Here is a 24,635-nt window from a genome sequence, read left to right on the forward strand (position 1 = left end):
GGGGCTGAAAATGGGCTAGCACCTTAGCTGGGAGGCACATCTGTCCATATCTGGGTTCTCAGCCAGGGGTAAAGTGGGCCCTCAACAAGCCCCTCAACCTGCCGCCTGGGACAAATTTCAAGGCCTGCACAGGCCCACTGCCCAAAGCTCTTGGTTCTTTAGGTCTGGGGGTAGGAGTGGGAGGCAATGGGAGGACACGATTCCCTGACACAGGACAGTCCACCACAGCCTGTGCCTCCTCTCTGCTCAAGCATCTCACAGCATCTTTGGACAATTGCCCTCTCCAAAACATGCCAACCACAGCCCCCAGCCTGCAAGCCTGGGGCAGGAAAGACAGGAGGACCACAGTGAGGGCTGCAGGGGTCCACCTGCAGTCAGTTCTCTGAGGGCACCAAGGTGGCCAGGCTGCCCCTGTGTGTCCCAGTACACACCCTGGTATGTGTTGTCAACCTGCGGGGGTCGGAATGGGGGGTCAGGTGAGAGTGTGTGAGGGGGGCCTGGCTGCTTCTAGAGGAGCAGGGAGCCTCCTGCATGTTTGCTGCAGGGGCTGGGGGGAGGGGGGCACTCAAGTTCCATCTGGGAGGTCACAAGGAAGGACAACAAGCTGCCACCGCAGGGTCTCTAGGGCTATGACTCAAAGGCTGTGCTGGGGGGCTTGGGAGCGGGGAATGGAGCTGGGTGTCCACCCCCCGGCCCTCTTCGCCCTCCCAGAGCCTTCTCAGGGTCTTTGACCAAGAGGGCGGGTTGAGGGGGTTGGCACTGCGGGGAAGGGGTCCGGGCGCAGTGGGAGAAGTGAGGTCGGGGAGGGGGCGAGTCGCGGGCTGTCCCGGGGCCGCAGACCCAGCTATCGGAGGAGAAGGAGTTGGGAAAGTGGTCTGGGGAGAGAGCTGCGGCGCACAAGTCCGCGCACGGCGGCCGCGGGGCAGCCGATGCCCGGGAGTGGGGCCCCGGCGGCGGGGAAGCGGGCGCCTCGCCGGGGCCGGGAGAGTGGTCCGCCGTCCAAGCCCCCAGCTCGGCCACCCAGCCCAGGGCGCCCAACTCTCCAGTCCTTACTCCCCCGAGGCTTTCGGTTCCCTCCGCCTGCGGCCGCGGAGTTTCGCTCAAGTCCCGGCCGCCCCTGCCAGGACCCTGCGCCCGCCGCCCGCCGCGCCCCCTGCCTCCCGCTTCCCCGGGGTCCGCGGGTCTCACCTGGGGGCGGGGGCCGGCCCTGCCCACCGCCCCGAGCAGCAGGAGCGCCAGGCGGAGCGGGCCGGGGGCGCCGGCCATGGCGGGGCGCTCAGCACTGGGCCATCGCTGCCACCTGCGGAACCGCGCGCGGCGACGAATCCCGGGCGGGTGGCGGGCGCCGGGCGCCGGGGGAGGAGCCGGCGCGGAGCCGCTCCGCCAGCGGGAGGGGCCGGGCGGGGTCCCGGGTCTTCCGCCCCGGCCGTCGGAGGCCGCCGGGCCGCCCCGCCGCGCCCTCAGCCCGTCCCGGGCCGGGAGGTGCCGGGCCCCGCGCTCCGGGCGGGCGCCGCGCGGACTCAGGAAGCGCAGGAGCCGGGCCGACCGCTCTGAGCGCCGCCGGGGCGCTTGGCCCGCCCCCACCCCCACCCCCCCCCCCCACCGCCCCCCCACCCCTGCACCCCAAAGCTCCTCCCAGGTTCCCCCGGCCGAGGAAAGCCAATCCACTGCCACCTACTCAGGGTAATCCGAAGGAAACTGAGGCTGGAGGAGCGCATAGGACTCGTCCAAGGTCATACTGCCCGTTAGACCCCTCCCGGAGAGTGTAACCCCAAGAGCTGCGAGTGTAGTAAGAAAGATCCACCCGGCAGGGTTACCCCCTTCCCAAGTCCTCTCCTCCTTCCTGGGCTCTGTCCCGAAGGCAGCCCTGGGACAGCCAAGGTTGGGGGCAGGAGTGGGGAGACAATGACAAATGAATCAGTGGAGCCCAGAGCCGGGGAAGGTCTAGAGGTTGCCCCATTGCGGCAGCCCCCGCGGCCCTTGCTCTGAATCACTGGGCTCTTAGAACCCATGTGTCCTTGTGATGACGTGTGCCCAAGCTGTTCCCTGTGCTTCCTGGATCTTTGTCTCCCTACTTTGTGGGCACTCTGTATCTTACCTGCCTTTGTATCCACTCCCACCTGCAAACAGTGTGGGGCAGGGGATGCCAGGCCACCCTCAGGTTCCCTTTCTGCACCCTGGCTGTGGCAGAGAGTGCCAAGAGGACACTGACTTTATCTTCCCTAATGCCCTTGAGGAGTGGGGGTGGGAAAAGGGGATTACTCGCCCATCACAGAACTTAGATGTCACAGTTGGGAAGGGGGGCAGCAACCATTCAGCCCTGGATCCCCCAAGGGGCATGTCTGGACCATTCCAAAGAGAAGGGAGTCTGTGAGAGCAGCTGTTCCTCAGGGAGAGAACAACACTTCTCAAAGCCCCAAGGAAGGTTGAGGAGGGGAAGTGAGAAGGTGGAAGGAGATAGACAGTGGGAGGACTACCTGGGAGTCATTTATTCCCTCCCCTGCCCAGACATCAGTCTGTAGTCACCTTCCCTGTGCCACTGGGGATTAGCTTGTTCAGCTGCTTGTGACAGAAACCCCAAATAACAATGGCATAACCGAGGGCTCTCTCCTGTGAAGCAAGGCCAAAGGTTCAGCCCAGGGCTACAGCGGTAGCTCCCTGATCATTAGGATCCCAGTTCTTCTAACATCCACCATTCTCATGGCCCAAGCCTTCCACCGAATGATCCAAGGTGGCTGCTTCAGATGGGGCCATGATATCCAAATTCCAGCCAGCAGGAAGGAGGAAAAGGAAGAAGATGGGTGTACCATCACCACCAGGACACATCCTGAAAGTGGCAGTTGTCAGTTCCACACCCATTGGTCAGAACTTCAACATTTGGGCACTTGCCTCTAGCTGTAAAGGAGGCTGAGAAAAGTACCCTTTATTCCAGGCAGTCACTGGCAAGGTTAAATGTTAGGGCTTTTATTACTCTAGAAGAAGGCAAAATATGTGGATATAGATACAGATATAGAGAAACAACTTGCAGGCTCTGCTATACAAGGTTTGGGGGCTGGGGAGAGGTGGAGAGGAGAGAACAGGATAAGAGGCTAGAGAAAGTATTCAGACAGAACTGGGACTTTCCCATGAATTTATCAACCTCCAGATTACATTTATTCAATACATATCTATTGAACACCTGCCTGTGCTGGACACCGAACTAGGTCCTGGGAATAAAGTGGTGATGTTGTCCCTGTCCTCAGGAAGATTGTTTTCTAATGCAGGAGAGAGACATTAAACAAACAATTATTGGAGCCATTGACATTACAATTACAATCCTGATGAGCACTGTTGTGATAAGCAGATGCTGTTGAAGTCGCGCCCTCAGTAATTAAAAGACTACTTTCTCTCTGCCAGGGCTGTCTCTGACCAGGAGGAGACTTTTACGTCCAGCCAGGGCAGGGGAGGCACCCCTAGGAGCAACTCTCAAGCATAGGTGGACAGGAGTGGATGGATAAATACCCCAGCTCCTCACTCCCTGTGTCAGACAACTCAGAGGTGTGGACCAGTGTCCCAGAGGTCCCACTGCAATGGAGCCCCAGCCTTCCGCAGTGGTAACCTGCTCAATAATGCTCCCAGTGTTGGCTTCCTCCCCTGGCCTGTCTCACTTGCCAACAGTAGGGGACTAGTGCCTCCTGGGGGCACCTCTCAAATAAAGATAAACTACTTGTCCTTAAATCTTTGCCTCAGGGTCTGCTTCTGGGAGAGCCCAGCTGAAGTCTGAGCATATGAAAGTATCCAGGGACAGAGGCCGGCCTCCTGAGCCCAGACACATTTGGGTAGCAGATTATTCAACCTCTCCTTTTAACACCTTGGGGTCCAAGCCTCTGAGTTTGCTGTGACGCTACCTCTCATCTCAGGATGTACAGCCCTGGGTTGTGGCTGTTTCCTTCTCTTTAGGCCAAGGCTCCGAGAGGGCCAGCGCACCATATTTCAGCCCTGGCCCCCTAAGTGCCCACTGTTCGCAAACCCTCCTGGTTCAGCCTCTGGGTATGATGGATGATACTGGGCGCTGTATCATCCTGCACCTGACACAGGTGCTTCCCTGGATGTTGCTTCCGTGGATGTGCCTGCAGGGGCTGGGAGTGGGAGGTTTTGTCTCCCCAACTGGGAAGGTAAATACTTTTCAGAGTAGGTCCAAGGTCTGATTCCCTTCTTTTTTTTTAAACTTCACTTCTCTCTTTCCCTCCTTATCCAGTGTGCTCGAGGATTAGCTTTCTCAAACCCTTATCTGACCTCGTCCCTGAGCCCATCTGTTGGTTCCCCATCACCCAATCCTCAAAACTCGTTAGCATCTAAGGAGTCTGCTTGGGCTGCCCCCAGCTTACCTCCCAACTAGACCTCTTGCAAGTTCTTCCTCCCACCTCTTGGCTTTTGCACACTCAGTCCCCTCTGTCTGAAGTGTCCTCACCCACCTTGCTTGCCTGAGCTCCTACTCATACTTCAGGACCCAGCTCAGGCAGGCCCCTCTCTAAGAAACCTCTCATCACCCCTTCCCCTCAACACCCCTTCAAGGCAGCGTGGGTGCTCTTGTCAGCAGCAAGAGCCCTGGAAGGCTCCCGGAAACCTGCTTCTCCTCCAGGATTCCCCAACCTCTGCCCACCGCCAGAGCCTCAGTGAAGGAGTCACCCCCACCTGCAAGCTTTCCATGGTCTTCCCCACCAATTCCTCAGGGCCCTGGTCCCTCGTGCTTATGGCCATTTGGGCACTTTGGAGTCTTCTTGAATGTTTGCTGGTGAGTTTCTCGGTTTCCCCATGGCCTCTGAGCCCCGTGAGGGCAGGGGTCTTGTTTTACTCATCTCTGCACCCACAGCACCCAGCGCAGTGCTCAGGACATACTAGGTGGTCAGTGACTCTTGTTTAAAATAACAATTGGAATGAACTGAAGCATTTACCGTGTTCTGTCACCGTCTTTATTATGACTTTCCCGCGTTAGACTGTGAGCTCCCTGAGGGAAGCGATGTGTCCTTGTTCATCTCTGGATATCCAGCATCAGCACAGGCCCAGTACATGGTGCTCAGTAATGTTAGTTGCAATTGAAATACATCAATCCAAGTGTCCAGGGAAGTGTCTGGAGTGTTGAAGGTGCTCGAAAACTTAAGAGAAGAAGGATGAGCTGGGAGAGGACAGTCTGTGTACTGGGGTGCACAGCCCTCCCTCCCACGCTGTGAGCAGGGCCCCTCGCTCAGGCCCTGCTATGGTCTGAATGTTTGTATCCCCCCACTGCCACCAAATTCATATGTTGAAATCCTAACCCCTAAGGTGAGGATATTTAGACATGGGGCCTTTGGGAGGTGATTAGGTCATGATCACAGAGCCCTCATAAACGGCAGTGGTGCCCTTAGAAGAGAGGTCCTGAGAACTCCCTCCCCCGCTTCACCATGTGAGGCCGCAGAGAGAAAATGGCCACAAATGAACTAGGAAGCAGGCTCTCACCAGACACCAAATCTATTGGTGCCGTGATCTTGGACTTCCAGCCTCCAGAAGCGTGAGAAATAAATGTTTGCTGTTTATAAGCCACCAAGTCTATGATATTTTGTTATGGCAGCTCAAATGGACTAAGACAGGCCCCCTAGAACAGAGGGCAGGATGAGCTCCCTAAGAACGGAGATTTGAATGGATGGAGTACCATTTGCTAAACTAATAATAACCGTGAACGAAAGCAGTAGCTGCTACTTATTGACTCCCACTCTGAGCTGGGTGCTGCTGAGTGCTTAGTGGGCCCTGATCTCCTCAAGTGTTATGAGCAAGTACCGTTATACCCATTTTATAGCTGAGGAGACTGAGGCTCAGGGATGAAAAGTGAGTTGCTCAAAGAGCAATGCTGTTATTCATCTCAGGTCCACTTGCCCTCCTGATGAGCAGCTGGATCAGTGGCAGTGCCGAGGGTGCAGGCTCCAGCTCTGCCAGCCTGTCTCGGGAGCACCTCTGCTGTGGCTCCTTCCTCCACAACCCAGAGCCCTGGGTCCTGCTCCCTGCCCTCATGCCCGAAGATTCTCCTGTGGCCCTAAAGTGGGGTACCCTCAGCTTCCACTAAGAAAACTTGGTTTTCAGATCATCTTCAGAAATGGGAATGATGTGTGCATCTGAGGAAAAGATACTGCAAGTGCCTGTCCCTGTGGAGACAGATCTGAGAGCAGGTCACCTCCCCCACCCCCCCGTTTTGTCCCTGCCTGGGGGAAACCCTCTCCTTAGTAGGAAGACCTGGCTAGTGGACAGGATAGAATCTTTCACTTGCGGGAAGGGGGAGAAGGAAGAAGCGGGGAACAGAGAGAAGAGAGGAAGGGGAGAGTGGGGACAGGAGAAAGGACTGCTAACAAGGACAGATGTCTCTTGCCCATATAATTCAGGTTTCTTTCCAAGCTCCAAGTTCCTAAGAGACTTGTTTCTTTTCTGAAGCTCAAGACCATATCCCTCTTCTGGGAGACCAGATGAGGAAAGAGCCATCATCTTTTAGCCTAATATAAACGCACGAGCATGCACCCACACCTACACACAGATCTTAGAGTCTGTCAGTCTTGGGTTCGAATCCAGTGCAATCACTCACTGAACATCTCTGAGCCTCGGTCTCACAATCTGTAAAATGGGGACAATAATAAAGGCCACCATTTACTGAGCACTTGCCTTGAGCCAGGCACTGTTCCAGGAGCCCCATGAGTGTTACTTCGTTTAATGCTCGGCATCGCCCTCACCCTAGTCATCATCAGTAGAGTCTGAAGACTTGCTGCTGGGAGAAGGCAGAGACCACAAGAGTAGGCCCAGGAATCTGCCTTCTGCAGGAGCCAGGAGAACCTGGCTGCCAGCAGCTCCCAGGGGTAAAAGAGTGTGTCACTGAGGATGCCCTTGTGGGCCGGAGCTCCACTGCCGCACCTCCTGCTTCTCTTCTTGGACCCTGCCCTCTGTCCCTGACCCAGCGCTTCCAGGAGCAACCCTGGGTTGTGAAGTGGGATCTCCATTTTACAAATGAGGACTCTGAAGCACAGAGCAGTGAAGTAACTTGCCCAAGATGGCTTAAGATAGCCTAAGAGAGCCCGGATGTAAAGCGGTCCAGACCCCGCACACCGACTGTGTAACCCACAGTCGCCACCTTGTAGAACAGTTTGACATCAGAAACAGCTCTTGCCCAGAACCTGGCACAAAGAAGTCCTCAGTAAATGGCAGCGTTAACACCACTATTATTCCCCACGGCCCTCCATCTTCCCCGCTGTCATTGCACCAGCTGTGCCAGGTCTCGGCAAGGCAGCAGGTAGGGCCGCTAACGCCCAGGGGTCTGGCTCGGTACATCCCTTCCTGGCCAGTGTCTGGGGGAGAGAGGAGCCCAGCTGGATCAAAGAGGCCCTTCCCCCTGTGCGGTGCCACTATTGCTGCCCCCTACTCACCAGTCCAGCCGGGTTTCCCAGGTGCTGGGGCCTGTCCAGCTCCGGGCAGTCAGCTGGGGAGGATTTATAGCCTCTTGAGCTACAGTGATTATTGCTCCCTTGGGCAGATGCAACACACCATATTTCCAAAGTGTCACAGCATGGTTTTCAAAACCAACTCCTTTGTTGAGAGAGAAGTCATGGGATCACTCCCTCTTCCCAGGGAAGAAAACTGAGACCCACAAGAGTCGGGGATTAGCTTGAGGTCGCTTAGAAAGGTATTGGCAGGGTTGGTGCACCTCTAGACAAGGAAGAGAAGAAAATGAGGTGAGAACAGCAGAACTCCTCTCTCTCCTTCGCATGGGGACTTCAGCCAGAAGTGACAGAGGCTCCCTCCATCTCCCCTGGGAGGGATTGGTGTCGGAGGTGGGGAGAAGGTGAGAGAAAACCCAGGGGAGGGAGGGTGACCCGGGAGAGGGGCTTGGTAAGAGCAGTAGAACCAGCCAGGGTGGCAGCTGTTGCCCTGAGAGGCATCTGTTCTCTCCTTTTTGACAGGAAGATTGTGCAGCAGAGCTGGCTGAATTGCTCCCCAAACCTGGGCACATAGCACGTGTTAGTTTCCTGGGGCTGCCATAGCAAAGTACCACAAACTAGGGGCCTTAAACAACAGAAATGTATTGTCTCACGGTTCTGGAAGGCTGGGGGTCTGGAATCAAGGTGTCGGCAGGGTTGTTTCTTCTGAGGGCTGAGAAAGAGAGTCTGTTCCAGGCCTTTCTCCTAGCTTCTGGTGGCCTCAGGTGTTCCTTGGCTTGTAGATGGCATTCTCCCTGTGTCTTCATGTTGTCTTCCCTCTGTGCATGTCTCTCTGTGTCCAAATTTCTCTTTTGTATGAGGGTGCTGGTCATATTGGATTAGTGACCTTATTTTTACTTGATTACCTCTGTAAAGACCCCATTTCCAAACAAGGTCTCTTTCCAAGGTAATAAGAGTTAGGACTTCAAGAACTCTTTTTGGGAGGGGACGTGATTCAACACATAACACACTGAGGCCACATTTCCTGGTCTCCCTTGTGTTTAGTGCAGCCATTGGAATGTGGTGGAAACTGGTACAGGCCACCTCCAGGCTTGGCCCATAAAACCTCCCACACAGTCCTCCACACCCTCTCCTCCTCCATCTACCAGCTAGACACAGATGATCCAGTGGAGAACTCCAAGGCCCCAGGGGACTGTGGAACCACAAGACAGAAGGAGCCTGGGTCCCTGAATGACTGTGTGGAGCAGAATTTCCTGCTGACCTGCACTGGATTGTATCGTGTTAAGCCACTGAGATTCAGAAGCTGTTTGTGTCTGCAGTTAGCCTACCCTGACAAACACAGCTGGCATGTGCCCCTGAGCCATTCTAGGAGCAGAGTGAGTTAGTCCAAGCAGAGGGCTTCTGAAGGTCCCCTCTTTGTAGCTGCAATTAGGTAAATAGGACTCCTCATTCTGGGCCCATCTCCTCCTCCTTTGCTCCCTTCACCTTTGTCAGTGGATGGCAGCATCGGAAAGGGGATTCTGGGTCTCTGTGGCTGTGGCTCCTGGCTTGGGGCACAAACCTGTTTGTTCTTATCCATCTGGCTCCTCTCTATCCCTTACCCTAGTTATCTCCACCTGTCTGTCTTTTTCTCTGGAGAGAAGGTGGGGGTGGTTATGACAGAGCCCACCTGTCCCTTCACAGAATTAAAGCTCTGTAGGGAAAGAGGAAACATGACACATTCCACACGTTTGGAAATCAAATAAAAAGGAAGCATCACACGGGCCTTCTCATCGTAGCCTTTCAGCGCCTCCATCATGGCTGAGAAACCCACTGTGACCGAAATGAGAAATGAAACCAACATCAACCAGAGTCTGAAATAAGAGGTGTCCTCAGACTGACATGCTAACCGGCCCACCAGCAAGCGGCATCCTTCTTAGAAACTCTCCCTAGCTGTTCCCAGCTCGTAGCTTCCTTCAGACCAGCCAATTACAAGCCTCATAGAAGAGAGGAAACGCTCTGCAGAGGGGCCTGCGGGGCCCCAGAAGTTCTCTCTGAAAAGAATGTTCTGGAGCCGGGGTGAGGAAGCTGTTACTGACTTTCAGGAGTCGGGATCACCTCCAGGGCTGAGTTAAGGTCACTGTAAAGACTCATCAGAGTGCCCCAAGGCAAGAAGGATGAGCATGCGGGCAGATAAGACCTCCTGGCAACGGCCTGACTCTCATCCAGGAGCCTTCTGGATCTGTCTCACTGACACAGGCTGGACAAAATCTTCTCCCTCGGTTCTGTATAAAAGGAATGTGGTAACCCACTTCCTTCCTTCCCCTAAATAGTAGAAAACAAACACAGAAGGGAAAATCTGAAAGTTTCTGGGCTGACTCCTCTCAGCAACCTGCACCAGGCTGCTTAGTTCTCTGAGTGGTTATCTATGGCCACCTAGCATCTCACGGGTCACCCCCAGGATCTGGCTTGAAGCAGCTGCAGCCATCTAGGACTCACCCTGCAGATGTCTCCTGTACCTCCACAAGGTTGCAGACAAGAAGTTTCTGCTCCCCTCTCTGGTCATTTCTCTCAGTTCCATCTGACTAGTGACACGGCAACACTTCAGAATTCGTGACTAGCCTACCATTTGGGGAAGCTCAGAGTCTCCTTTTGTTGTTGGGATCTGACCTATAGACTTGGCCTCAGGTAGACCTGCAGCTTTGCCCCGCAGGTGACATTTTCCGAGGACCAAGTCTCTTTCATTCTTTCCCCTCACAAGACCAGCTCAAGAGTCACTTCCTCCCCTGTTCTGAACGCCCTCGCTCCCAATGCACTCAGTGATGCTCCGGTTTCTGGCCCATTTGCCAAACGGGATGGCAAACAAAGCTGATGAACCTACCCAGCACGTAATGGCTCAGATGTCCAATCCCCCACCATCCAGGTGCTCTCAGGGGGAGCACCTCTGGGGAGTGGGCTCACAGAATTAATTCCAAGCATGGCGGTTTTGCCGTATGAAAATGCGCAAACACTTCTCCAAGACAAACGCTGATGATGCTGGCACTGCAGGAGGGGCTGGAGGCCCCGGGGGTCCTGGAATGGGAGGCCGTGGAAACTCTGGCAACAGCAGCCAGGGATGGAGTCTCCACTGTGGTCAACACCTGGGCTGAAGCTCCAGAACTCACAGAGGCAAATCGAGGACAAGGAGTGGGTCCCCATCATCAAGCCAGGTCACCGAGTCCAGGATATGAAGAACAAATCCCTGGAGATCTATCACTTTCCCTCTTCCCATCAAGGAGTTTGAGATCATTGACTTTTTTCTGGGAATGCCCCTCGAGGAAAAGGTTCTGAAGATCATGTTGTACAAAAGCAGACCAGGGTCAAAGAGATTGTAGCCATCAGGGACTACAGCAGTCATGTCAGTCTGGATGTCAAGTGTCCCAAGGAGGTACCCGCTGCCATCTGCAGGGCCTTCATTGTGGCCATGCTCTCCATCATCCTGGTGCAGCAGGACTACTGGGGGAATGATGTCGGCGCACCCCACATAGTGACAAAACACTGCGGCTCTGTGCTAACGTGCCTCATCCCTGCCCCCTGACTCATCCCTGCCCCTGGGCTCCTATGCCCAGGAAGCTGCTGCTGATGGCAGGTGCCACCAGCTCTGCCAGCTTTGTCAAGGCCACTTCAGCGTCACGTCCAAGACTCACAGCTCTGACCTCTGGAAAGAGACTGTTCCCTAAGTCTCCCTGTTAGGAATTCACTGACTCACATCAGAGTATCAGAGGGGCCCACCACATGCGGATTTTGTACAAGAAAAATCAGTGAATTAGACCTGAAAGCAAACCAACAAACAAAAATCCCACAAACATGGTACGGGAATGTCCTAAGGAGCAAGTTCTCCTGCAGGCTCCCAACTACCATGTGGCTTAGGGGAGAGGCGCTGGTTGGGAGTGGGAAGACCTGGGCTCTCACGCAGTTCTTCTGCCATTTCCTTTGTTCCCTAAAGCAGGTCACCTCCACTTTCCATCTGTACAATAATCTCTGCTATTGCCTGCTTACAGGATGGCTGTGAAAAAGAAACAAGATAATGCCTGAGAAAGAGCTTTGGAAATGGCAACACAGAGGCCTAGGGAAGCCTCACGGTCATACCTACAGTGCCCTGGGCCCCCACGGTCACAGGCTCACGGGCTTTCCTCCCAGCTCTCCTCCTCTTCTGTCCTGTGCCATAGCCAACCCGAATGTGTCGTTGTGGTTTAAACTCAGCCTGCTTTTGTCCATGTCTAGCCTTTGCTCCTGCTGTGCACTCCTCCTGGAAGGTTCTTCTCTCCTATTTCCTTAGGTCAAATCCCCTTTATCCTTCATGCTCAGCCTACATACTACTTCCTCCAAGGACCTTGCCCTCCCAAAGAAAAGCTTTCCTCTGCGCTCCTATGCCACCTTATCTTTAGCACAATGACCGCTCTCTGACTTACATTGTGGCTATTGGTGTGCAGAGTTTGTGATCTCTGCCATGGCACCTGACTGAGGGCAGGGTCCCTCTGGCATCTCACCTGAGCGTTAGCATGGAGCTTGCGCACAAAAGGCACTGGACACCATCATATTGAGTTGCAATCAATCAGAAAGGACCTCTAGAGGTAATCAATGTCTTTGGGCCCTGGAGGCAGAAGATGAGCGGCCAGGCTCCAGGGAGCAGGTCTATAAACATCTTTTGACAGAAAAGCCCAACTTCAAAGCCTAGCAATTTTAGATTATATTTGCATTGGAGGCTTTTAAAATAGCAAAACTTTAGATTTATGTCTCCGTGAACAGATGTGGAAGGGAAAATCAATTCCTCATAGGATTGGCTTATTTGTTTTTTATCGCAGTGCTAAATATTATGCACCAAGTGACAAATTAATACATAAATTGACCTAGAGACGTACACACTAACTCCACTGGATGAGAACAGAGTGAGGACCTTCTGGAGCTTCTCGTGGCTGGATGTGGCAGATGTCTGCACGTTATGTGTCAGTCAAGTTGGAGTTCCCCAAAAAGATGCTGGAGGTGAAGACAACTCTAAAAGAGCCCAGACTTTTCCCCAGAAGAGGGGAAACACTCACACACGTCGTTTCATGGTATGGAAGGCTGGCGCCAGCTTGCCACTGGCCTCGGAGCCTTTCCGGGGCTGTTAGAAGGATGTCAGGAGAAAGGCTTGCCAGCACCCTGGCCCCTTCTCACCTGTGCCTTCCTCCAGGATGAGAGGAAGAGAATGGAGAAACATCACAGACTGGCCCTGAGGGCAGTGCCCTCTGGAGCTGGCGGGGGCCTGCCCACCCCAATCGACCACCTGCTGTCCCCTGGCGTGGCTCCAGGAGTGAGTAATGTGAGCAACTGAAGCATGAGCATGACCATCCTCCTGCAGGCATCAGTGTCCGCACCCTCTCAGGAACCTGGAGGGCAGAGTGGGCAGGTGGGCATGAGAGGCAATGGCGGGGCCACATGAGAAGATACGTCTGCTCATCCCCTGGGCCGCTGTCCCACAGCCCAGGATTCTGTAGGCAGGGGAGGGACCAGAGGGGGATGTGCGATCCGGGATCCACCAGGGAACACCACAGCTGACTTCTGGCAGCCAAGTACCGGCGTGGGCTTCCAGAGAAAACAAATCAGGCAGAAAGAGCAAGACTATTCTCTAAAAAAATTCCATAAACATGGAAAAAAACTAAATGCGACTGCTTTCCCCAGGAGAGGGGATGACACATAATAGACAAAGCTTCTGACGTGGTCTAATGAAACACCAAACCGTTGGTTCTTAACTCTGGAGACAGAGAGAGAGAGAGAGAGAGACTAAAGAATATTTTCTATTTGTCTGGCAACCTCTCACTCAGGTTCTCATCATGATGGACACCGGATGTCCTTTGAGGGGAGAATAGAAGAGGAACAATAGAAAGGGGGGAGGATTTGCATAGTCAGGAAGGGATACATGGAAACCACAAATGACAGATGGGTGTCCTTATCCCCTCAGACACAGGTTGAAGTCCACCATCACACGTCTGAGGAGGCTGGGGCTCCGGTGACAGAAGCACCCATGAATTTGTCATTTGGGAGACTGCAAAAGAGCCCCCACATTCATAAACACCATCTTGAAGCAGCTTTGAAGGTGCCAGGAAATTAGAGGCTCCAGCGTCGAGTGGAGCGTCTGCACCGGGTCAAATGAGGATTTTGCCTGGAAATAGAGAGGAGGTGCTTTAATTAATCAGCCACAGCCTGAGTAAGAACGAGAAAGCACTTCTGTCAGGAAAGGCAGGGAGCTGCCAGCGCAACACATATGTGTAAGCGAGGAGGAATTCCCCTCTCCCCAGGACACCTGTTCAATTAAAACTGTTTATAAGAAACAACTGTGACACGGTCACCCTGCCACATCCCACATTCCCAAGGAGGGTGATTTCGCAAGCCCCAGAGGATAGATGCAACAGAACCTCTCCCTCTCTGGCTCCTGTGGGGGAGAATGGAGCAGTTAGGGTAATCTACTATAAACCGACAGCTTCTGAGGAATTGGTATTGTTTCACGGTAGACGAAGAACATTTTCATTTCTTGAGCATTCCGCCAAAGTATTTATATTCATCTCAGAAGGGCGTATGTAAATCGAGACTGGAGCTTTCAAAGAATAGGGTTCCTTTTTTGCAGTCAAAGCCAGATGCTGGAAGAGAGAAGCAATAGAGTTAACAAACTTTTTTCCAGGTGCTCAAGGTACAAAAGTCATTTTTTCTCTAAGGGAAAATGTAGCTCTAGCCTTCAAAAATTCTTGGGGAATTTATAGCTCTGGAAAAATAGCAATTAAGAATGGACGCTTTCAGGGGCTGGCCCCGTGGTCGAGTGGTTAAGTTCGCGCGCTCCGCTGCAGGCGTCCCAGTGTTTCGTTGGTTCGAATCCTGGGCGCGGACATGGCACTGCTCGTCAGACCACGCTGAGGCAGCGTCCCACATGCCACAACTAGAAGGACCCACAACAAAGAATATACAACTATGTACCGGGGGGCTTTGGGGAGAAAAAGGAAAAAATAAAATCTTTAAAAAAAAAAAAAGAATGGACGCTTTCAGATTTCAGTTGTCTTTGTGTTATGGGGTCTTTTCAAAATCTGTCCTGTCACTCTGCTCAGTCTGCGGACTCCCTCAGGCAGGGACCCCTTCATCCCCAACCACTCGGAGGGGACAGGAATCCCACCTCCCTCAGAGTCTCTGTCCCACCTCTTCAGGCCCCGGCGAAAGCTCTCTGCATTTCAGGGATGTGCAGACTGTGTGCAGATGTCAGAAATCCTCTCCCTGAAGTTGTCAAGATCCTCTGAGGAGACCATAAAGAGAAAGCAAGGGAAAACATGTTCATGATTTGTTTTTAAATCAAAGGAGGTGAAGAAGAGGATGAGAGGAGAAAAGGAAGAGTGTGGAGGAAGAAAGGCAGCGTCACGGATGCTGGGTGCTGCCCAGACCCCTCCCTCAGGTCCCAGGCTTCCCCGGCTGCCAGGTGGTTGGCTTGCCATTGGCTTACAGCTACCCAGCCTCCTTGGTCCCCTTACCCCATGTGGGTCCGCCTGCAGGGCCATCCCGGCTCCGCGGCTCCTGTGGGTGGCCGAGGCCTTTGCTGTGACTGCATCACAGCACTTCTCCCTCTGCCCAGTGCTGCTTCCTTCATCCCCTCCACGGGAGCTGTTCCCGGGAAACCTGCACACAAAGCTCCATCTCAGAGTCTGTTTCCAGAGAACTTGACCTAAGATGGGTAGAGGGGCAAAATTTTTAGTGTTTTCAATGGGTGGACAATTTTCATCGCCTACAGAAAAGCCCGATAAGCCAACATCAATACAGCCCTGGTAACGTTTGGCGGATTCCTTGTCCGTTCAGTATTGGGCATGTTTCTGTTTATGCTGTATGCCCTAACTCTCCCTAGAGTGTTGTCATGTGACATTTTTTGTGTCTAAAGCAGGATCATTTTTTAAAACCTTAAAAAAAAAATCAGAGATTCTGTTAGACACCTAAGATTAAGTCACTGAGTTACTTTGTGAGTGGCTTTTTGGCTTTTTAAATGGAAAGGGTCTCCATGGTTCCCTAATTTTTTAAAAGATTATTCTATTGAGGTCACATTGGCTTATAACATTATATAAATTTCAGGTGTACATCATTATATTTCGGCTTCTGTATAGACTGCATCATGCTCACCACCAAAAGCCTAGTTGCCGCCTGTGGCCATACATGTGTGCCCCTTGACCCTTCTGCCCTCCTCCCATCCCGTTGCTCTCTGGTAATCTCCAGCCTGTTCTCCTTATCTATGTGTGTGTTTGTTTATGAGTGAAATCATACAGTATTTGTCTTTCTCTGTCTGACTTATTCTGCTTAGCATAATATCCTCAAGGTCCATCCATGTTGTCACAAATGGCGTGATTTCACTTTTTTTTACGGCTGAGTAGTATCCCATTGTGTATATATACCACATTTTCTTTATTCGTCTTTTAATGGGCACTTGAGTTGCTTCCAAGTCTTGGCTATTGTGAACAATATTGCAAGGAACATAGGTGCGCATACATCTTTTCAAATTAGTGTTTTCATGTTCTTTGGATAAATATCCAGTGGGATAGCTGGATGATATGGTATTTCTCTTTTTTAGTTTTTTGAATCTCCATACTGTTTTCCATAGTGACTGCACCAGTTTGCACTCCCACCAGCACTGTGTGAGGGTTCCCTTTTCTCCGCATCCTCTCCGACACTTATTATTTCTTGTCTTTTTAGTAACAGCCATTCTAACGTGTGTGAGGTGATATCTCAGAGTAGTTTTGATTTGCATTTCTCTAACTAGTGATGTTGAACATCTTTTCATGCGTCTGTTGGCCATCTGTGTATCTTCTTTGGAAAAATGTCTGTTTACATCCTCTGCCCATTTTTTGATCGGGTTGTTCATTTTTGTTGTTGTTGAGTTGTATGAGTTCTTATATATTTTGGAAATTATCCCATTATTGGATATATGATCTGCAAATATTTTTTCCTAATTGGTGGGTTGTCTTTTCATTTTGTTGATGGTTTCCTTTGCCTCGCAGAAGCTTTTTAGTTTGATATAGTTCCATTTGTTTATTTTTTCTTTTCTTTCTCTTGCCTGAGGAGACATGATATTCAAAAAGATACTGCTAAGACAGATATGAGAAAGCGTACTGCCTATATTTTCCTCTAGAAGTTTTATGGTTTCGGGTCTTACATTCAAGTCTTTAATCCATTTAGAATTAATTTTTGGATGTGGTATAAGATAATGGTCTACTTTCATTCTTTTGCATGTGGCTGTCCAGTTTTCCCAACATCATTTATTGAAGAAACTTTCCTTTCTCCAGTGTATGTTCTTGGCTCTTTTGTTAAAGATTAGTTGTCCATAGACATGTGGTTTTGTTTCTGGGCTCTTGATTCTGTTCCATTGATCTGCATGCCTGTTTTTGTGCCGGTACCATGCTGTTTTGGTAGCTGTAGCTTTGCAATATATTTTGAGTTCAGGGAGTATGATGCCTCCAGCTTCGTTCTTTTTGCTAAGGATTGCTTTGGCCCCTAATTTTTCTTTTCATTTAGGATAGTGAATTATTTTTTACGCTTTTGCTCTCTTTTACCCTTTTTTGAGCTGTGTTCTTTAAAATAACATCTTAGTTTCTTTTTATTCTTTTGCATGTGGACAAGGAAGCGCCCAGCAAGAGGCCTGTGTCCAAGAAACAGACCTGTGTCTTCTCTCTTGGAATCTAGAACTAATTTCTCCAGCTCTTTCCAGGTAACAAGGTACCTGCTGGTCTAGAATTTTCAAGAAAGCCCAGAAGGAGCATGTTAAATGAACCTACTAATTCTCTTCAACATTCCTGAATTTCAAATGTACATTTGTTTGCATACCGTACAAATGCTGATATTTGCCTCATAGTCTCTCTTCCGTGCACATTATCATTTCCATCCAGATGATGAAAGCTGCTCGAATTGAGTCAGAGAAACATAGTTGTACTATTTTCTATGCACAAGTATGAATTTCAGAGGTTTATGGTATTAGACTCTGGCTTTTTAGAAAGTCACATGCTGCCTTGCGAAGTTCACTGGAACATGGACTGGAAGCGTTTAGACTGGGTCTAAGTCCCAGCTCCGTCACTTGCTAGCTGTGAGAACTTGGACAAGTTATTTAGCTCCCCTGTGCCTCATTTTCCCCATCTGGGAAAAGAAGATGATAATCTTAGTACTGACGTCATAGGGTTGGCATAAGGATTACGTAAGTTGATCCGTGTGAAGTGCTTAAACCAGCGCCTAGCATATGATAACACTATGTTATTAAGCCTGACAGACCTCATTGAGAGCAACAGTGAGCACACAGATCTTTGATTCTTTCTTCAGAGACTCTGGCAGTTATTTATAAGAACTTGGCTAGGAAAACAGCTCTTGTGCCCAAATTGTAACGACAGAAGGAACACCAACTAGACTTTCCAGGCTATAAGCTGCTTTGTCTTTCAATCCTTCCTGCTTATTATTCATTTCGTCAACTTGGTTTCTGAATCCCCAAATTTTACCTCCATACTGTCTTTCAAGTAACTTGCTTTACTTCCATTCTAATTGTCTTCTCTCTAGTTCCAACCCTCATTTCCTCTTGTTTGGTCTGGAGCAATAGCTCCCTAAGTGACCTACCCACTTCTATTCTCTTAGCAGCCCAGAACCATCAGTGGTTCCCCATGGTACTTCCGTGGTATTCCCAACATGGCCTCCACCTGACATTTCCTCCCTCCCCATCATGTGCCTACATTTGTCAGTCAAACTGGGTTACTTGCTGTTCATTCATTCAGTCAGTCAACACTTCTTGGGGTGCCAAAAAGCCAGACTCTGTTTTCAAGAAGCTTGCTATAGAGTAGAGAGATAGGTGTTATTAATTCACAGGATTAAAATTGCTAAATTCAGTTGCAACCAAAACACAGAAGGAACAATAAATCCTACCTGGCAGAAGGATGAGGGGGTCATGGAAGTCCTTGCAGAGGGTGAAGAAAGGACCAAGTGGTGTAGGGAGAACTTTTCTTTACAGACTGACCGAGGTGTAATTGAAGTCTAATGAACTGCACACGTTTAAAGTGTACAATTTGGTACGTGCTGACACTTGGGAAACCATCACCACAATCAAGAAGATGAACACATTCATCATCCCCCAAAGTTTCCTCCTGCTGCTTTGCAATCTCTTTCGCCTGCCCCTCCCCGCCTCCCGCCCCCTGGTCAGGCAACCACTGATCTGCTCTCTGTCACTGTAAATTAGTTTGCATTTTCTAGAATTTTATACATAAATGGGATCATACATTATGCACTGACTGTTTTTTGCTTGGCTCCTTTCACTCAGCGTAATTATTTTGAGATTCATCCATGTCGTAGTGCATATCAATAGTTTGTTCCTTTTTATTGCCGAGTCCTTTTCTATAGAATGGGTGTGCCATAGTTTGTGTATCCAGTCAAGTGTGGATGGACATATGAGTTATTTCCAGTTGTTGACTATTACAAATAAAGCTTCTATGAACATTCATCTGTAAGACTTCGTATGTACAATGCTTTTATTTCTCTTGGGTAAATATCTAGGAGTGAAATGCCTGAGGCTTATGATAGCTGGTTCAGTCAACACTTATGGGGTGCAATAAGTTTAACTTTTAAGAAGCTTTTAAGAAGACTTTAACTTTTAAGAAACTGTCCAACCGTTTGCCAAAATGGTCGTAATGTTTTACATTGCCTCCAGCAGTGCATGAAAGTTCCAGTTGTTCTATATGGGAGCGTTTTCCTTAACATGGAAACAATGTGAGGATGAAAGTAAGTGTGATATTCAGGGAATGTCAAATAGTCCTCTTTGAGCGAGTAGAGTGATGGTGGCCCACAAGGCAGAAATTCGATATTAGGCCAGCTCGTGCAGTGCTTTCGTACTGGGAGTACACATTCCGGGTGATGGAAACTCTCTGCGGGCTCTTGAGGCGGGGACTCCATGGTCTGGCCTCTGTCTCTGCTGTTCTGTGAAGTTTCCCATCTTCATATTATTCTCTCTCTCATGCTGTTCCCTTCCTTAGACTATATCCATCTACCGCCTTGGTGCCATCTTGGGACCATCTATGGAAAGACCAAGACCTAACTGAAATGCTACCTTGTCTTCAAGTTCATCCCTCACCCCTGAGTTTCTTTAGCCATTCTTTCATAATTCACCCATGGCCCCGAGCCACACTCACATTACAGGTGAGTCCCCTACTTGTCTGAGGTCTCTGACAGCAGAGGCTAGGGCTCATTCATACAACATCACCCACAAGAACAATCCCTTTTGGAAGATATATCTTTAGACACTTCACTTTTGGTCTTATTTTTATGCAAAGCCCAAACTAAAATAACATTTTAAATCAACGAAGGTATAAATCTCTTTGCTCATTTTGCTGAGACCTAAATGAGACTATGCGGACTGATTCCAAGGAGGAAAAAAAGTTGCTTCGCCTCCCTCCCAGCTTTAGTTGGCTTAACCATCTTGGCCCCGATCCTTTGATCTTTTCTGCTCACCAGGTCTCCCTCACTCAAGTGTGGCAGATTATGTAAGTAGTGAAAGAGCAACAATTTTGCTAAGAAAACGGTTATGTGTTTATGGAAGTTCAATAGCTCAAAATGTCTAAGGAAACCATTTAACAGGCCTAGAGAAAGAAAGCAGAACTGGGCCCCAGGCAGTTCTGCAAAACTAGGGCCAGCTGAGAAGTGCCCACCATAAGGAGGGCCATTTTGAGACACTGCTTAGGTGCCAGGTCCCCATCCCCGGGGGAGCTTCCACACCCATCTCTCTCTCCTCTGTGTTGACACAGAGCAAAGTAATCAGTAACAGCGAAAAAGTTCCCAGGAAAGGGTATGTGGCTTTAAACAGTCTGATTTAGACACTTGCAAGATTCACGTCTTTTCCATCTCTCTCCAAATTTTCCATAAGACGTTCGTCATTAGAGAACGTTGAACCTAATTATTATTCTTTGAAAACCTACTGTGATATCTGGGGGTTTAGACTATGCTGTCTGCCTTCAACCATTTTAGCGAATGGCCAGGAACGTGAATAAAATGTGTGTGTGTCATTTGGGGACCTGCAGTTTGATCGCTATAATGTGTTTCACTTCCTCTGGGCCCACCCAGAACAGCAGGTGCTTCCAAATCCTAGCCTCAGTTCAGGAGGACATTCTTTCCAGAGAATGCCATCCTTTCCTTTAGTGTGTATTGGCCAAGGGAAATACCAGAACCCTTGGGCCACGGGCTTGGTTACTTTAGTTTTTAAACTGCCCTGGAAAGTTCTATGGCTTTGACATTGAATCAATATCAGGAGCACACCAGAGGCCACTGCTACAATTTGCATTTCACTATATATTTTCTAGCGTTAGAAAGTCACTAGACTATGTGGAATTTCCCCCGGGGTCTTCCCTGGACACCTCCCCTGGGCTGTTGCTCTGCCATCTTGTTTTGCTTATCACTGGCCTCTCTGATCAGGGCGACAGAAGGATGAGAGGGGAGCAAGGCAACTTGAAACGCTCCCTTCGTTCAGACTAAGCGGAGGGAATGAAGTCTGTGAATTTAGCTGGGGGCAGCAAGAGGAGCCTAGATGGGAAGACCAGTAGAGATGCTTCTTCACTGTCCTGAAGCTGCATGAGCATTCAATATAGGACCTCATTTGTTTTGTTAAATTGACAATTTCCTTTAGCAGGAAATAAAGGTTCATACTGAGTTTCAGACTAGCTACAGAGTAAGAAATAGCTTCACTTTTTAAAGACTTTGCTTTGTCAGGCATTCAGCATGTAACCTAATTTCATTTGATGGTATTTGTTTTTCCTTCTCCATTTGCTGCCTAGAAATGTGTGCTTCATTATCTCCTGCAGAGTTGGGATTGGGGGAGGTGAGCTAGAGATTCAGAGTTTTCTGGGCCTCAGAAGCACTTAAAAAATAAAATAAAATAATATCAAATAAAATTAAAATAAATGACAACAGCAGCCATCCCAAACACTTCGCACCATACCACTGTTACTCCTAAGGGGTAGTGGCCGGACCCCTCCAGTTTCCATTCCACAAGCATGGAGAGGACCAAACTCAAACATTAGCACAGACGTGAGTAGATTTTATTCCAGGGAAAAGTGGTTTTTATTTGAGGGAAAAGTTTGCATCTACTAGGCTCCTTTTAGGATGCAACAAATTAATACTTTGTTTTAGATTTTTTTAAATTCAAACCTTCCAAAGTTGTTCTAACATGAGAATAGGACTTGATCTAAAAAATTAATTAGAATGGAATATGATTTCCTGGGCTGAAAAGCATTACTTTAGAATTATCTTTTTGAATATTGATATGAAGGAAAAGACGCACACAAGCAATTGCAGAACATCAACTTTTTAATTTAGAAAGAATAAACAAGCAATTATCAGGGAGAAAAAGACACACATCGCTGAGTCTCTCAATAGCATTGGCCCTCTACATAGCTCCAGGTGCCCTCAGCAAGTGGCAATGAACTTACTTGATGTCACACAAAAGGGCCACCCCCCTCAGGATCCAGTGATCTGGGGACAAGACTGTTCGCAAATACACTACAGTGATGAAGGTCAAGTCGGTTCGCCTTGGTTTCTTGTAAATAGGACACACGTACAGCTTGGGGTCCTTGGGCGCGGTGGAATTAATGGCGAAGATGTGCAGCACGGGCAGCTGTGTGAAGAGCACCTTGGGGGTGGATTCTGTGAGCTTCCCGTTCCGTCTGTCCCAGGCAGCTCCGTCCATATAGAGCCCATAAATATACACACCTTCCTGGAAGAGTCAACCATAAGGTAATAGGATTTTTTAAAAAAATTAGGCGCTGTGAGATCGGCATCTATTACTGTAATAAAGGTCGTTGGTTTGGAAGGAAAATATATACCAGTCTCAAACGCTACCAAATAAGAAAACACCACTGGGCACGCTGCACTAGTGAAATATTGAGCCCAATTTTCCCCTGCGGTATATCTGGAGGCTATGAGCGCTGAAGAAATGCTCCTGTTATTGGTTATTTGAGCGTGGGGGTGGCCTGCTTGGGACAACAGATTCAGCCAGCAGTGCCAAATCACCTCTGTGGGGAGATAAAAGTCTCTGAGAGGTCTGGCCTGTCGGTGTAGGGTGGGAGCACAGAACAAGATTTGGAGCTGGGTGCCACGTAGGATCTCAGCCTGCACTGGCCTAGCTAACCTGTGGCTCTAACTTCATCTCAGTCATAGGGTGAAGAGAGATTTGTGCAGCCAGGCCTGGCCAGCAGGAGAGCCAGAGCGCCCCCAGAGGCCAGGTGTGGTAGAGCAAGACGGGCATGCTGGGCAGGGAGGGGCAGGGCTGGTTCAGCAGTGGCTGGCTGTCAGCCCAGGTCTCTCTTTCACACAATAGGACCTGCCCGAGAGATCCTCACCATTAAATCAGGAGACAAGACACACACAGAGAAAAAAATTGACAAGACATGAATTGAATACCAGCACACACTTGTTAGAGGGCTGCCCTGTGAACAGCGCTGAGGTTAAGGGCAGTGACTTCTGACGTGAAAGCTACTGTGGGCTGGAGTGCTCAGGGGCATTTGGAGAGGAGACAGCCTTGAATCTGGCCTTGAAGAGTGGGCTGCTTTTGGAAAGAAAGAGGAAAGAGGGTAGGCTTCCTAGGCAGGAGCAATACCAGAAAGAAAGGCAGGATGGGTAGGCAAGCCCCAGCATTTTATTTAGCAGAAGGTTCAATGGTTATAAAATAGGTTAAGACTTGACCTTGGAAGAATCTAGATGCCAGAGTGAAGAGTGTGGACTTTCCCTTGTAGGCAGTGGGGAGCCATAGAACTTGGCTCAGTGAGAAAAGAAAGGCTAAAAGGGAATCGCAGGGGAGACTCCAGTAATCACAGAAGCTGATAAGACATATTTATGTAGGAGATGGTGCCCATGTTTCCATTTCCAGTGAGGATAGGGTAAGGGGAAGTAAGTGTAGATTATAATAAAAGAGAGTGAGATTAATTGCAAAGTGTTTCCCGGAATCCCCTCGTGTGGGCTAACAGTATGAGGATCGTATTTTTTGAACCAAAACGTGAAGTACATTGCTTGACAGTGAAACCAGGGGCAATCCCAGAAAATCAGGACACAACCAGATTGCCACCATCAACCCAGTGGGTGACAATTACTACATGAACAATACAACCACTTAGGTACCATCTCACAGTAAATTGTATCCCTTCTAGGCCCCTTTCAATCTCAGAACTTTACAAAGTCATAGTTGGAAGTGAAGTCATAGTGAATTGTATAGTGTCTCCCCAAAATCCACATCCAACTAGAACCTCAGAATGCGACTATTGGGAAACAGGGCCTTAGCAGATGCAAATAGTTATGGTCATACTGGATTAGGGTGGACCCTAAATCCAATACGACTGGTGTTCTTATAAGAAGAGGAGAGGACACACTGAGATACACATAAGGAAGAGAGCTCTGTGACAATTGAGGCAGAGACTGGAGTGATGCAGCTACAAGTCCAGGAATGCCAAGGCGCTGGTCCCATGGCCAAGTGGTTAAAGTTCCACCTGCTCTGCTTCAGCAGCCCAGCGTTCACAGGTTCGGATCTCAGGCGTGGAACTATATACCACTCATCAGGCCATGCTGTGGAGGCATCCCACATACAAAATATAGGAAGACTGGCACAGATGTTAGCTTAGGGCTAGTCTTCCTCAAGCAAAAAGAGAAAGATTGCCAACAGATGTTAGCTCAAGGCAAATCTTTCTCACATCCCTCCACACCCCCCCAAAAAAACAAGGACTGCTAGCTACTACCAGAAGCTAAGAGAGAGGCATAGAACAGATTCTCCCTCAGAGCTTTCAGAAGAAGCCAACCCTGCCAATACCTTGATTTCGGACTTCTGGCCCCCTGAACTCTGAGAACACAAATTTCTGTTGTTTGAAGCCACTCTGTTTGTGGATAGTTTGTTACAACAGCCTTAGGAAACTAATACAGGCCTTGGTACCAGGAAACAGGGTACCGTTGCAACAAATACCTAAAAATGTGGAGGTCACTTTGGAATTGCGTAATGCGAAGAAGCTGGAAGAACTTTGAGGCTCATGATAGAATAAACCTGGGTAGCCTTGAATCTAGAGATTGTTGGCAGACACATGGAGATTAAAGCACTTCTGGTGCTGTCTCTGATGGAAATAAGGACCCTGCTGTTGGAAACTGGAGGAAAGACAAGCCTTGTCATAAAGTGGCAGAAAGGGCCAGAACTTG

At 49.6% G+C, this 24,635-nt stretch overlaps 2 protein-coding genes across 2 annotated transcripts in view; both read right to left on the bottom strand.

Moving 5' to 3' along the window:
• GLP1R (glucagon like peptide 1 receptor) overlaps positions 1-1,436 on the bottom strand; it is a 35,816-nt gene extending 34,380 nt beyond the window's left edge. Inside the window, exon 1 of the mRNA XM_046640633.1 lies at positions 1,189-1,436. Coding sequence (XP_046496589.1) covers positions 1,189-1,266 — 78 coding nt within the window. The 5' untranslated portion in view covers positions 1,267-1,436. The remainder of the gene's footprint in view (positions 1-1,188) is intronic.
• A 20,452-nt stretch (positions 1,437-21,888) lies between these two features.
• DNAH8 (dynein axonemal heavy chain 8) overlaps positions 21,889-24,635 on the bottom strand; it is a 272,886-nt gene continuing 270,139 nt past the window's right edge. Inside the window, exon 92 of the mRNA XM_046640515.1 lies at positions 21,889-22,176. Within this exon, the coding sequence (XP_046496471.1) occupies positions 21,889-22,176 (288 nt within the window). The remainder of the gene's footprint in view (positions 22,177-24,635) is intronic.

Source organism: Equus quagga, chromosome 15 (genome assembly GCF_021613505.1).
Source record: "Equus quagga isolate Etosha38 chromosome 15, UCLA_HA_Equagga_1.0, whole genome shotgun sequence".
Classification (NCBI taxonomy): domain Eukaryota; kingdom Metazoa; phylum Chordata; class Mammalia; order Perissodactyla; family Equidae; genus Equus; species Equus quagga.